Source organism: Dermochelys coriacea, chromosome 13, assembly GCF_009764565.3.
Source record: "Dermochelys coriacea isolate rDerCor1 chromosome 13, rDerCor1.pri.v4, whole genome shotgun sequence".
NCBI lineage: Eukaryota > Metazoa > Chordata > Testudines > Dermochelyidae > Dermochelys > Dermochelys coriacea.
This window is the reverse complement of record NC_050080.1, coordinates 3,887,074-3,902,235: the sequence shown is the minus strand read 5'-3', so window position 1 is coordinate 3,902,235 and position 15,162 is coordinate 3,887,074. Positions and strand designations below refer to the sequence as shown.

The following is a 15,162-nucleotide window of genomic DNA, read 5'->3' as shown; positions in this document are numbered from 1 at the left end:
GTGGTTTGATAACTGCTAATCTCTGAGGCCAGAGGCTACAACCTCTTCTGGTTTCAGTGTGGGGCAGGACATCATTTGTGTGGGGCTCCTTCTGTGAGCCAGCTGCAGCAGGCTCTGAACACTGGTACTGAAGACCGATTCACAGAACATTCATGTGATGTGCCTGGGCTTCTGAGCTCTGCATAGGAGTGGACTAAAATTACCCTAGGTGTAAATCTAGTGACTTCAGTGGAATTACACCAACTATGACAACGTTCTAGTGCATTTATTTGATGGTGCCAGGCCCCTGAGGAAGAGGAGATGCACAGATGCATGCACAAAAACAGAAACTGTTAAGTTGTAGATTAAACTGAGGGGAGATGGGAAACAGCCTTGGGTTTGCCCTATGCAGCCTGCAGATGCTGTAAACCTTTCCATGTCTTTGCAGGAACTGCATGCAGCTGAGGTTCGCAGGAACAAGGAACAGCGGGAGGAGATCTCTGGATAAAGGGCTTTTCTACAAATCTAGCACCTGGTTCCTGAATACTAACCAACCAACCAACCCAACACATTTTATTTTGTTTGTCTAGATGCAACATTTGGTTCCTCATTTCCCCCCACCCTCTGGTGTTCGTTCCCCAGCTACGCGCTTCTCTCTCTCCATCCTTAACTGTTCAGTACTTGTGGGGGATCACAGGCCATAGGGTACCTCTAAGCATAATAGCAGCTAGTTCATATGAAGTGTAGAATCAGTCAATAACCAATCAATCAGCTTCTCTTTGGGATTTTGTTCTTTTTTAAAAATCTTTCTTAAACAGATGTAAAGAATTCAGATATTAATAAATTCAACCAGCAGTGTCATGGAGATATGGATTTCCTATCCAGAGCTTATACTACTCTTGGTGTTTGCTCTGAGCCAGATATCAGTGTCAAGACAATGGGCAGTAAATAGTGAGGATTTCTTCCTTGTGAGGGAGTGGTTAATGGATCCATTGTTTCCCAGCAGATGGAGAAGGGGACCAGATGACTCAAGGAATTGGTTATGTCATGCAGAGCCTTTCACCTTGGGTCACTGGTTTGAAGCCAGCCCAGGTAGGTAGTGACTTAGTCATTACTTTCCGATGGTGCTTTGGTAGCCCATGTGAAATTAGCTGGGGGTCTCAGAGCCTAGTGGACAGGTGCCCATATCACAAAAAATACCATCACCACAGGCATTAGTGGATAACCTAGTTGGCCATGGGTCGAATAAGCCTGTGGATTGAACTACCCTCTCAGTTGTAGAGGCAGGACTGGGGCACATTGGCTAAGCAGTGTCTGGGGAAGCCTGCACGGTTACTGCCTGTGTTGAACCTGATTCTATGGGTAATCGGGGTGGCTCGGTTTCCAGGACTGTCAATCAATTTCACAAACAATAACATTTCACTTCAATAAGTAAATAAATAAACTAGAAAGGGTATGTGATTGCGTACCAGCCCACCGGCCTTTAGAGAAGCTCTAATTTGGAAGAATTATTGTTCCCTCTTTCCAAAGATGGATGTGACTCTTCAATACCATTACAGGAGAGACATTTGGACCAAAGATCACAGAATGAACCAGAGAGCTCTGGCTCTTCAGCGTAGCAAAGGACACCCTGATCTCTTCAATGGTATTTCCAGAATGGCAGCTTTGGAAAAGACAGGTGTGGTGGGGGGGGGTAGGAGCATGCTGCCAGGGAGAGGACAGAAGGGGTTAGGAGATGTTTGTGTGCCTGCTTCTGGTGTAGTCACGGCAGTAGAAATGTAAGGTCATTGTTTACAGAGGTGGCTGCTGTAAAAGCAGATGATGAGCCAAACTGTAAGGGGTCTGCCATTCCATCGCTGAGGTCAATAGAGTTGCAGACACTTAATGCCAGATCTGAATGTGACTTGATTGATACATCAACTGGCCTTTTTATGTCTGTGGCTAAAGTGCAAGAAGGCACCATCTTAAACTCAGTGAAGACTTGTTATAGGGTGTGCAGGATTCGGCTTGCGCAAGAGCATTTCCTTGTGGGAGGATATTGTGGAGGAGAACATGGCAGCTCTTTTTCCTTTTGGAACATAGAGCAGCAAAGATTCCTTCCTTCCACCTTCCAACTTTTGCAGTGTACTGGTACCTTTCTTTCAGACCAGTGCAGTGTTTCCAAGAAAAGGGAGCAGGAATATAGGCACAGATACGGGAAGGAATCATGGACTGAAATTCATCCTCACTGTGTCACAAACTTCCCCTCTCCCAATGGTCATAATGGCTTCTGTTTCAGAACCCAGGATGAACAAACAGGCCATCAAGGGGAACAGGAGGTTACTTACTAGTAACTGGTGCCCTTTGCACACATTACCTTTAAAAAGCCACTCTTTAGGTGAGGCACACTACTCCTCCAGTGCGGCTCTGTGGAGGCAATGTCACCAAGGAAAATAACTTGTACAAACAACTGTATGCTCTTTGCCCAGTGGGTGCAACAGACATGTATATACTGCTTCCTTTTACTGTACATAGAGTGGTTCCTGGCAGTTGTGTAGGCAGGCGCTGAGGGGTGCCACAAACCAGGGTTGGGATAAGCAGGGCTGGAATGTCATCTAGCACAAAGGACCCGGGTGGTGTCAAGATGCAAAAGCAGATATGGATTTCATATTTGGTGTAAAGTTCCCCTTGCGCCCTCCTCCCCCAACAAATATTTGCAGACTCAGTTCTGAAGCTGCAGGGTTTTCATCTACAATGAGCTGGCAGAGTTTAAGGAATCAGCTATGCCCCAAACCAGATGGGTAGCATTTGGTCACAAAAGCCCAATAGTGTGGTAAAGAAGTGACAGCTGCTGCTGGAAACAAGGCCGCTAGCCTCTCCCTAATCTACCAGAGAATAAATTCTCCTTTTAAATAGAGAAGATCCCTCTATGGCCACAACATGTTTATGAATATTAGGGAAAAGCTCTGCTCCAAAGGGAAGGGCTAGCTTAGCCACAAACCTCTCTGCCAGGGTCAGAGAAAGGCCAGGACTATTGTTTGGCCCCAGCAGTGTCCAGGGCCAGGAAGCATGTTAGGGGCAGGGTAGGGAAAAGGAAAGAAAACTGAGGGTTGAATTTCTTAACAGTAGCTAATGATCAGTTTGTAAGTAGCAGTTGTCTTAGATAAGCATCTGTGTACACTGCAAAATCATTGCCAGAATCATCTCATCCATATAGTGACAATAAATTTTAAAGTTAATGAATAAATAAATAAAATGTTTGTGTGTAAGAAATGGTTGAAACTGTCAAATGTCCATGTCTCACACCGGTGGGAGCTGAGAAGATGTCTGCAAGATATTAACCCTGTCCTACTCTCTGTAGTGCTGAGTGTTTGCTTGGTGTGTAATTCTGACCTGAAGCTTGTTGTAAATACTGTTTTTAGTACTATGACGATGATTATTATTATCAGAAATGTTGTAGGCATGAGCACGAGATTAAAACCAATGAGAAACAACCATTTCCACTTTGATTACCCACTGGGCTCAAAAGAATTTGGAGGCAGGGCCAGGTGAGGGCAGGATGCCTGGGGCTGTGTGATCTGGGCCCAGAGAGAGCAGTACATCGAGAGGCAAGTGGCAGCACAGTGCATAGCTGTTTGCTGCCTGCTGAGTGGCTGGGCTGCTTCAGGTGGAAGGTAAATCAGGGAGTCAGGAGTAGGAGGCAGACCAAAGAGTCCTTCAGGCAGGGTGGGTGGGAACTGGGAGAATCCATTCCAGGAGTGGGACAGAAGGAGGATCAGGAGAAAAAATCTAATGGGGGGGTGATGTTTCAAACACAGCCCTAAAATGTAATGGAGCCAGGTCCAATTTAGTGTTAATTCAACTCTGCCTCTGGGGAGGTAGTCCAGTCTATTTCCTGTAACCATGGAACAAGACTGAGGGAATGGATGGTTACATGTATGATACAGAAGAAAGTGGGTAGTTGCAGACTGGTCTTTGTTGGGGGCCTTCCTTCCCTTATCCTGTACAGACACCAGGTCTCAATTTTTGCCTCTGCTTGTATCTTCCATCTCAGACTTCCATGGTGAAGCTCCCAGTTCAAGATTGCCTCCACGCAGTTACAGGGCAATTTTGATCTTAGGTGAAGACTAATTCTTGCAATCGTTTGCCTGACAAATACTCAAATTGGTGATTCACACAAGATCTGGCCAGAGAGGTGTCTAGGATATAGTGCTCATGCAGACGGGAGAGTTGGGAACCTCATTTTCTTCACCTTTGCACCTTCAGTGCTGTGAGGTACAGTGGACATGTCAGGAAAATGCATTAGTGCAGGATAAACTGATGCATCAGGCAGAGAAACGGGCATATCAGGTAGAGGTTTGCATCAGTAATGTCAGAGAAAGGTTTGTTACATCTGATGGGATATGTTATGTCAGGGAAAAATGCTTGTCTGGTGTGCCCAGGTGAATCAGGTATAACATGGAGCTGTGTCTGCCCTGTGCAACTGAATGTCAGGGAAATGAGTTTGTCCAGTGCCACTGGCTGTATCAGGGAAACGTGTTTGGTTTCTGTGGCTGTGCACCTCTGGAATGGAATTCCTGTTGCTTGGAGGGACATCCCACTAACACTGCTGATGAAACGTTTGCACGGTCCAGACTGCAGCGGAGAGATTAATGATAGATGCAAGACACATGCCTGAACTAACGCTGTGCCTGACAGCATCATATATCGCTTTGATCTTCAGTTCACAAATCCACATCAGCTCACAATTATTTCATTCCTGTTGACTTCCCAGAATTGCTAACAAGTAGTTTGTGCCTGAAGAGGGGTTTCTTATCTCCCTCCCCCACTCCATTAACTCCCTTATATTTCCATCACACTTCATTTTTCTTGTGGCTCTTCAGCCATTCCCTCATGTTGCCATCTTCAGGTATATTCCATGGCATGCAATTTACAAATTCCTGTGGCACCATTTCTTATGACAGGGCTTGAGCTCCTTCTGAGGCCTTTTAGGGTATATCTACTTGGCAATAAAATACCCATGGCTGCCCTACATCACCTGACTTGCACTCATGGGGCTCAGGCTGTAAGGCTATAAAATTTCAATCTAGACATTCGGCCTTGGGCTGGAGTTCAGACTCTGGGACCTTCCCTCCTCGCCGGGTCCCAGAGCCCATTTTTCAGTTCAAGCCTGAATGTCTACAGTGTAGTTTTGCAGCCCTAGAGCCTGAGCCAAGAGGAAAAGTCAGCCAGCACAGGCCACCTGCACAGTGTTTTATTCAGTGCAGCCATACCCTTAGACGCTCATTGATGGGAATTTCTAACTAGACTTGCTGTTAGTGGCCGCATCTAAGAGCATATCTACTTGCGTAACAGCATATCTACTTTGGGCCACATTCTCTTTCGGTGTAACTTCAACGAAGTCAATATTTACACCAGCAGAGAATTTAGCCTCATGTATACTCCAGGTGTAACAGAAAGAACTGTGGTAGCAAAAGACCACCAGTGTGTATACACATTTCAAATTTCTAGCTACCTCCCTGTTCTCTTGGGCAAATTAAAGACTCCTACCCTGTAGAGAAAAAGGAAGATGAACCTGAAGATAAATTATTTCCCAGGTGTCACAAGCATCTTGGTGATTAGCAATTCTCGGGTAAGAACCAGAACAATCTGGCTCATGTTCCAAATATTAGACCTTCCGTGTGCTTTATTTAGAGCAAGTGTTCAGATTTGGCTTTAAAGGGATTGTCTCAAGGCTGTACGGCCCATGAAGTGACAACAGAGTGCTCCTCATTCATGTCTATTTTGGAAGTTCTCACTCCATGCTTTTGTTGTGTTCTGAAACAAACCTTGCCGCAGTCAGAGTGTGAGAGTTACCCCAAATGCTAGCCTTTTAGTGCCACAGGCAATTCACAGACAATTGCATGCATGTTACAATAGGGGATCAGAGCTGTGACACTGCTTCTGTAAAATGTAAATTTCAGGTTTTTTCCCTTGCCAGGACCAGTGAGACTCCCTGCCCCTGGTTCTGTTTAACTTTGTTGTCTCACATAACTGGTTTCATTCCATTAAGCAGCTTACTGGCTTTGCGCACTTGCAGTGGTGACGGCCGTGTATTCACATACAGTGAGCACGCACAGACATGCTCATGTGTATACACTATATGCATACACCCACCTATCACCACATCAAACTTGAAACAAGAGTCAGGGAATGGCTGTTTATGGTGCTATAGATACTTATTGCAAACCATGCTAGGGATGACGTGACATATTAGGACCAATAAACTCCATCTCTGTACAGGTGTCTAAGTAATGTAGATGAGGGGCACAGACCAGCATTTAGGTTTCTATAATCCAGAGCCTACTCAGGGCTGAGGGGATAACCGACTTCACTGGAAGCTGGAGGGATGTGTATCTGAACACAGGAAGTGCAGCCAGGAATGCCTAACTTCTTATTCTGGCTGCCTTGGGCAAGTCATTTGGGGTAAGTCTACCCTGAATGAAAAAAAAAAAAAGCCTGCTGCCCCAGAGTCTCAGAGCTCCGATCAACTGACTTGGGCTGGCGCTACAGGGCTAAAAATAAAGTAGACATTTCTGCTCAGTCTGAACCCCGCCCACGCCGGGTTTCAGAGCCTGAGCCCTGCTCAAGCAGGCATGTCTGCAGCGCTACTTTTAGCCCCATAACGCAAGCCCCATAAGCCCAGTTGATCCCGGGTGCTGAGGCTTGCTGCTGCAGATTTTCTTGCGGTGTAGAGGTACCCTCCACCTTTCTGTGTCTCTCAGTTCCATCATCTGTAACACGGGGTAATAATACTTCCCTACCTCAGAGGGGTGTTGAGAGAATTAACAAGTTAATGTCTGCACAGCACTTTGAAGATGGAAGGCACTCTGCAAGTGCTAAGTATTATTACTATTATGCCATCAGCCACCTCCCTGCAAAGACCAAATTTAAACAACGGGCCCATTCAGTTCCCCAGGGCTGCCCCCGTGTTCTCTCTGGAGCCAATTTGGATTTGAATGTCATTGGCCTTGCACAGGATTCACTCCTCATGACCCAGTGCGTGCTATCTTTGTTCTTCCCAAATAGACAGCTCAATAAGATACTGTAAATGGTGTTATGAACAGACTTTCCATCACTGTAATGGAGCCTTGTCTGGTTCCTTTAGGTCTACCACGTGCATTTAATTGTCAACTTGAGGTTGTTGTTGTGCAAAAGAAGTGATTATGAAAAACAAAAAGAAATAAACTTGGTATGAAACCACATGCCTCCATTTCTCTTAATACACCCAATTTATTTTAATCTTTCACGGCTTCTGTTCTTGTTGGGAAAATAATAACTCAGCAAAATATAAAACTGGCTCAAAGATAAAGTATGGAATCTAGGTTTTTGTTGAACTAAATAGTAATTATTGCCTATCCTTAAAGACAGCTCACAGATCTGTAATTCAACTACATTCTCCAGGAGAAAAACTAACTAATTAAACACTTCAATGCAGATAACACCGTTATTTTACCTAATCCTAGGGGAAGTGAAAAGTTCAAAGCCCTTTCATGAGGAGAGAAAGATCAAAAGCTCAGCAGTCAGTTGTCAAAAAAAAAAAAGTTAAAATTCTGGGAAACCTACAAACATCTTTTAGCATTGGCCCTTACTCAGCTCAGCAGAAGTAGCTTTTACCTAAATTTTTTTTTTTTTTTAAAAAGCAACCTCATTCCAAAACGTTGCACTTTATATCCACTCAAATCTCCTTGGAAAGGCACCTCCATCCTGGGATACAAGGAAAGGCCTCATGCCATTGAGTGCCTATTAACTTCAACAGTATTTGAAGGTCAATGTCTTACAAGGACAAGATCTAAGAAAATATCCAGGAAGCCCAGTAAACCAGCTCCTGCACCCGAAGTCACAAGCAATGGAAGGTTTCAGAGTAGCAGCTATGTTAGTCTTTATTCGCAAAGAGAAAAGGAGGACTTGTGGCACCTTAGAGACTAACAAATGTATTTGAGCATAAGCTTTCGTGAGCTACAGCTCACTCGGATGCATTCAGTGGAAAATACAGTGGGCAGAATGGAATATACATGGTCATGGGTAGGGGATACGAAGGGCAATACTGGTCTTTTAAACCTAGTGAGTTATCTGCACTTAAGACCATAGGACACAGGGAAGGGCATGGAGGACATCTAGAGAGAAGAAATAGGAGCTGCAGTTAAGATTTTTCAAAGTGGCCCAGGGGATTTCTCCATTTAAATGGAAGATGTTTGGCTAAATTCCCTGTATGCTCTGGACATTTCACCTCACATCCATTTTTGCTTTCACTGGATGAGCTTTTGGCTAATTTGGCAAATGGCCAATGTCACAATCCTACCCCTTTGTATGGAAACATCTATAAAAGTGGATCGCCATCTAGACTGCAACAGCTTTTAATGATCCTATTAAAAATAGCACAACTGTGGCAGAATTCAAGAAACATCATTTGATAGATGAGAAACTGAAATGCGTGGAAGACATGGGGTGGTGATGTTATAAGAAATAAGGGACTCCCATTTCCTGATGGAGATGTCTTCCATAAGACCAGTTTAAGAAGGACAATGAAAATAGCCATGAACCAATTACTGTGTCAACATTTGTGCACCAAGTCCTGAAGAGCCTGAGGCCCCAGGACATCTTTTTCATGTGCACACGAAGCCTGCAGAAGGGGCAATTCTACCTTTACAGCACAATCCTCCTGTTTTTGAAAATAATCTATGTCCTTCCTGGAGGGATAGTACTGCCTCTGTTTTTTTACATGCTCCACAATATACCACTGATCCCGCCTCAGGAATTTTTACAAAAAAAATCACAGGAAGTTAGAACTAGTTCCCATCCCCAGGAATGTAGGCAAGGCACTTAGAAATCACAAGAGACAGTTTTCTTTATGCATATCTAGACTAAGTAATCCCATTCTCCTTGGTTTTTGTCAGCTTCTCTACAGCTGGTCACTGAGGGCCAGATTCTTCTTTGTGTCATCCTCACAGCCCCATGAAGCCTCTCCCGTTCAGTCAGGCACACCTGCCCCATCCCCATGTGTCCCTGAACCCCCCCTGTCCCCATGTATCCCTGAACCCCTCTCCCATTCAGCCCCTGGCTCAATGCCATCACCCCACTAGCTCCTGAGCCACCACCCCAGTCAGTCCCCACCATTTACCCTTCTGAACTGCAGTCTGTGACCTCCCCCCAGCAGCCCTGTGTGCCCCACTGTTCCCCCCCCCATTTATCCCCCATCCCTCCTAACCTGGCTCCAAGGGCTGGGCCCCGTGATGAACACAGCCAGCTGCTGACTGTTACTGCTGGGCAGCAGCAGTTGTCTATTCCCACGCACAGTGACCTCTGGTGGGAAAACGGCAGAACTGCAGCACTGGGGCAGAATGCATTTTCTGTGCAGAAAAAAAAATTCCACACTGGATATTAATTCTGCGGGTGTGCAGTGCTGCAGAATTCCCCCAGGAGTATACCATCTCAGGCTCACTAAGAGACTCCATCCCATCCTAGTGAACACTGACCTGGCCTAATGTAACTCATGCCTTAGTCACCTCCTGGATGGACTAAAACAGTGCAATACACCTGTGCCTGAAGCCATCAGCCCTTAGGAAACCCCAACACACAAAGAATGCTGCAGTGTCTTTCCTCAACAACACAAGCTACCATGATCATATCAAACCTGTTCTCTGCTCTCTACACTACCACCCATAAGAGCCCTAGTCAGATGACATTAATGTGATCAGCTGGCCAGTATTTGACCAGCATGGCCATTTTTTTAATGAATTTTCCAGTTGCCATAAAAATAATTTAGTCTGCCAGTTTTTTTTTTAACATGGGTCTAAAGATTTGCATTGTTCTCACAATACACTGGAATAGCTAATATTAAAAGTTTCTATGTCCAGCTAAAGATGCTGCAGTGTTCCCACTTCCACAGTTTAAGTGGCAACAGAACAAAACTGTTGAAAATACAGCAGCTGTCTGCTCACCAACATGCAAGTGCATTGCATGTGTGTGTGAGACGGTTTGAGACACTATTAGCGGCTGTTGAAGGAGACATTGCAGAGTTGGGTTGGGGTTGCGGTGGGATTGCTTTGTGGTGGAGCGGAGGGGGTTGGGTTTTTCTTTCCTTTTTTTTTTTTTTTTTTTTTTTGCATTTCAAAGGTGGTAACACTTCACCTGAATTGATCTTCAAGAGACTGGATGCCAGGATGCCTAACTGATTGCTTGATGCTCAGGTATTGATGACAGCACCACTTCTCAGGAGTCAGACCAAGCATGAGGGGGCTGTCATTCACATGGATAAAGCTCATCTATGCTGGTGAGAGAACTTTCTCAGGGACCAGTCACAGGTTGTGGAACAAACTTCACAAGATCCAAGAACTATCTTAGGCATCATCACCTTCTGTTCCAAGTGCAAGATGCACTTTTTTTAACCTTGCCTTCAATATATACACATGTAGCAGAGCAGGCAAACAAAACAAATTATCAGAAAGAAAAAGAGAAAAGGGAGAACCACACGTGACAAACCTTAGTCACTTTGCTTAATGCACTTCTGGAAGGTGCTCAGATACTATGCTGAAAAGGGCAGTGTAAGAACCTGAATTAAACTTAATATTTTAAATTTTATTGGACTAGCAAGGTTTGTGTATTATTTTAACCATCAGCGCAGTACTGTCAGTGTCTTAGCACGGATATATTATAATAAAAAAAATTACACCACCACCAGGAACTAGATGTTCACTAATTCTCCCTCATTGCAAGCTCTAGTGGTAAGGCCCACGGTGTGAGGCCGTTTGCGACATTTTCATATGTATCTGCAAGAGCACCGTATTGCAACCACCACCAATCCTAAACAGGATGCATGCACAGGTGCAGTGCATGTGCAGGCCGAAGGCAAACACAAAGGAAATTCACGTGCACACACAGAACGCTTGCAGCAACGGAACGCAGGGAGATCAGCACTTAAATGTCGGGGCCACAGAAGCACCCTGTAAACGCTTAAGACGAAGGGGGAAAGGAGTGGGGGGAGAAAGGGCCAGCTCACAAACAGAACGTGCACCAAGTGAGATCCGTGCACCAGCCACCAACGGAGGTAGGGACCACGCGCGCACGGAATACGCAGGCTCAAGTTGCGGCGGGAAGGTGCATGCACAAAACGCACAACGCCCAGTGCCCTTGGAGCACGCACAGGCAGGTGGCCCAATGCACGAGCCCGTCGCAGCAGGAGCAGAGGGACGGGCGGGCGCGCGCGGGCGCGCGCGCGCTCCCCCGCTGTGCAGAACACAGAGGGGACAGAGCGGGAAGCGCGAGGACGGGGCCCGCGCCCTCTCCCGGCGCTGCAGCCAGCTCCCCAGAACGTCCTGTCGCGCAGGCGCGCTAGGCCCGGCCGCCACCTATTTCACAGGCCGGCCGGCTCCACCGCCCCCGCTAAATAAGTCCCAGCAGCGAAGCCTTGCGCCTGCGCGGGCCAGAGCGGCGCGCGCCGGAGCCCGGCTCCCCCCTTCTCCCACCCGCCGCCTAACAAGGAGCCGGAGCCTGCGCGGGGCAGCGGGAGCCCGAGCCTGAGGTAAGAGCCGGGCCCGGCGCCGCCGCTGGGCCTCCGCACGCACCGTCCGGCCAGCGGGTCCCTGCGGAGCGTCAGGACGTTACGGCAGCGGCAGGGAGACGGCGGCAGCGCCCGGCCGCCCGCCCCGCTCCCCTCCCCGCCCGGCGCTGCCAGCGTGAGCGCGCCCCCGCGCTCCCCCCCTCCCCGCCCGGCGTTGCCAGCGTGAGCGCGCTCCCCCTCCCCCTCCCCCGCCTGCGCTGGGACTGCGGGGGCCCCAGCGCGCGCGGGAGGGGAAGAAGCGGGCGCTGCCTCGCAGCTCGCGCGGGGGCTGCACGCGCCGCCTGTGGAAGCGGCTCACCCCCCCCCCCCCGGTGGGGCTGCGCGCGGTATCCGCCCGCGCACCCTCCCTCCTCCGGCTGCCTGGGCATTGCCTGCCGCTGAGCCGCGCGCGCCTCCGCGTGCACGGACCCCCCTGGCGTGTAGCGTCTGCACCACCCTGCCTCCAGATATTATACCCCCCCTCCCCCCCCGCGGGGATTGAATGCGGCGTTTGCCCCACCCTGCTTCTAGCTGTGCCCTTCTCTACCCGGACATGGAAGGGATTGTCTGCACCACCTTGCGTCCTTTTGTGCATGCAGGATTAGTACCCCTCGGCGAGCAGTGCATGCGGTCTCCGCACCCACGCCTTCCCCGCAGACCCGCCTCTGAATAGTGCATGCAGTATTTACACCCTTTTCCTCTGGGCATTGCTTGCATAGTGTTCATATCACCCGCTTCTCTTACAATACACTCCTTCTGGGTGTTGCATGTAGCGTTTTCTTACACTATAATACACTATCCTTTCTAGGTGTTTGGTGCAATATTTACACCCTACCCCCATTTAAATTTTCTCCTCCTTCGGGCATTCTACGAAATGCATCCCATAACCTTTCATTGCAACCAGCCCCTGTTACTTTGCATGCATTGTGCCATCATTCCAATTGGAAACATGCCCTTTGGGCACTGTATAGAGTATGTAGGTAATATGTGCACCATCTTGTAGTCAAAAGTACCTCAGACATTCTGTGGAAGCCCTTTTCTCTCGCACGCCTGCTAGCATTATTGTAGTCTCCATACCCATAGACCTCTCAAGTGCCAAGATCTCCCCTACTATTGCATGTAATATGTTCACCTTGTGCAGTTTGTGCCCTCCCCCACCCTGCCTAAAGCTCAAGTGCAGTCACTGCATGTTGTGTGCAAAACCCCACCCAAAAAACGGATACTGGCAACCCCCTTCTGTTATACGGTTGACCTAGTATCGGAGGCAAGTCCTTCTGGTTACTGTGATGCTCTGGAATATCTGTGGTATCTTGAAAAGCACAGATACATAATTAAATATTAAAATGAATTTGTTGATTCTGTAATAATTAAATTAATCTAAAATTCTGTGTTTCAATATGTTTCCAAGCATTTTATGTTGCTGTGTACCTTCTGATTTGACGCAGAATTCAGGGCTGGATACTCTTCAGAAATGGGTTGGGGATGGAACCCCTTAGCAGTTCCAAAATAAGCAGTTCTATGCCTGTTTCCAGAGCATGCAATTTGTGTTTGGTGATGGCAGGGGAAGTTTCTACCTCTCCTTCTGGCTGTTTAAAGTCAGGTCCAAGGAATTAATCTTTCCGTATATCCTGGTTTCTTAAAGCAGAGCGTCTTTTCTTTGTCCCTCTTTTCATTCATGTGGTTAGGCAGACAGCTGCAGTGATAGTGGAAAGTGCACTGTAAAAATAAAAGAAATAGTATTTTTTTCAATTCACTTAATACAAGTACTGTAGTGCAATCTCTTTATCAAGAAAGTTGAATTTACAAATGTAGAACTGTGTACAAAAAAACTGTATTCAAAAATAAAACAATGTAAAACTTTAGAGCCTACAAGTCCACTCAGTCCTACTTCTTGTTCAGCCAATTGCACAGGCAAACAAGTTTGTTTACGTTTGCAGGAGGTAATGCTCCCTCTTCTTGTTTAAAATCTCACCTGAAAGTGAGAGCAGATGTTCACGTGGCATTGATGTAGCCGGGGTTGCGAGATACTTATGTATCAGATGTGCTAACAATTCATATGTACCTTCATGCTTCAACCATCATTCCAGTGAACATGCATTCATTCTGATGATGGGTTCTGCTCGATAACAATCCAAAGCAGTGCGCACTGATGCATGTTCCTTTTCATCATCTGAGTCAGACGCCACCAGCAAAAGGTTGCTGGTAAGACTGGAGGTACACAGAAAGCAAAAGAGAGCACTCTTCTAGCAACTCCTTGTATTCTTTTGGCTTGAGCTGTTGCTGTGAGAACCTATCTTTCATGAATACTTAGTTTAACCACCAAAATCTTGGGGGGAAGAGCACTTATTTAAGGTTGAAAAAGTGGGGCATGTTTAGGAACGAGAAGAATGAGGGGGGACATAAGTCTTGAAATATGTGAAAGGTTGTCATAGATAGGATGGTGATCAGTTGTTCTCCATGTCCATTTAGGGAAGGGCAAGAAATAATCAGCTGAGTTTGCAGCAAGAGAAACTTAGATTAGATATTAGGAAAAACTTTCCAATTATAAGGATGGTTAATCACTGGACCAGGTTACCTAGACAAGTTATGGAATCCCTGTCATTTTGAGCTTTTTAAAAACAAGTTAGACAGACACCTGTCGGGAATAGTCTAGGCATACTTAATCTGGCCTGAGTGTTGCGGGATGGATTAGATGACTTCTTGAGGTCCCTTCCAACCCTACATTGTGATTCTAACAAATTTAAGTTCTCCTTTATAGCTGTTTTATAATTCAGTATCTTCAGCATTGGGTGGGTCATTGTAGTGGTTGATCTCTGGATTGTACAGTAGCTAGAGCATAGAGTCTCTGGCCAATATTGGGAGGATGAATAGGGTGGAATGAGATCTCCATCCATAGTGGGATGATGGGTGCAGGTTGCTGAATGGTTAGCAGGTGGACATGTGAGATGCACTAATGCACGAGTGGAAGGTGCTCAGATACTATGGTGATAAGCATAGTATAAGAATCTATATAGAACAGAAAGTTGTGGTCCCTGGGAAAGCATGGAATAAAAGGTTGTCTAGTCATAAATTAGCAATAGGCTCTGTTACAATCTGAAACCCAGTATAAAGCGTTTCCTCTGAGACAGTGGTGTGCTTTTTCTGTGTCTTGACCATTAGTTGGGAAAGTTTGGCTGGGAATAATAGGGCAGAGATATAGCTGGTTTAGAAATTTTGGCTGCAAATTCTCTTACTTTCATATATGATTTGTTAGTGATGTTAGCTAGCAGCTAGAGGCTCTAGCCGAGAACAGGGCTTCATTGTGCTAGGTGCTGTACATGCATAGTAAGAGACATTTCCTACCCTGAAGAACTTCCATATGAAGTAGGCAAGACAGACAAATGTGGGAGAAAAGAAGTACAGTCCCCATTTTACAGATGTACAGCTCTTTGAAGATTTGAGCCTGAGTTGTAACTGTGTCTGATCTGAAGCTGAAAATAAAAACTGGCCTCCCACTTCAGTGTTTGGAAGTGGCACCCACTGGTAGAAAAAACTATCTGCCCATTTGCTTGACTAAATTCCTGTTGTGGCTCAGCTCAGATTGCCATGGCCTCTACTGCCCTTTGGGAAGCAAGCCTATAGCGGAC

At 46.5% G+C, this 15,162-nt stretch overlaps 1 protein-coding gene across 4 annotated transcripts in view; it reads left to right on the top strand.

Annotated features, from left to right (window-relative positions):
• Positions 1–6,439, top strand: part of STMN3 (stathmin 3) — a 43,688-nt gene extending 37,249 nt beyond the window's left edge. For all 4 annotated transcript variants that reach the window (XM_043496040.1, XM_038369096.2, XM_043496038.1 and 1 more), the window contains one exon: positions 428–6,439. In XM_043496040.1, the coding sequence (XP_043351975.1) occupies positions 428–487 (60 nt within the window). In that variant the 3' untranslated portion in view covers positions 488–6,439. The remainder of the gene's footprint in view (positions 1–427) is intronic.
• The last annotated feature ends 8,723 nt before the right edge of the window (positions 6,440–15,162 follow it).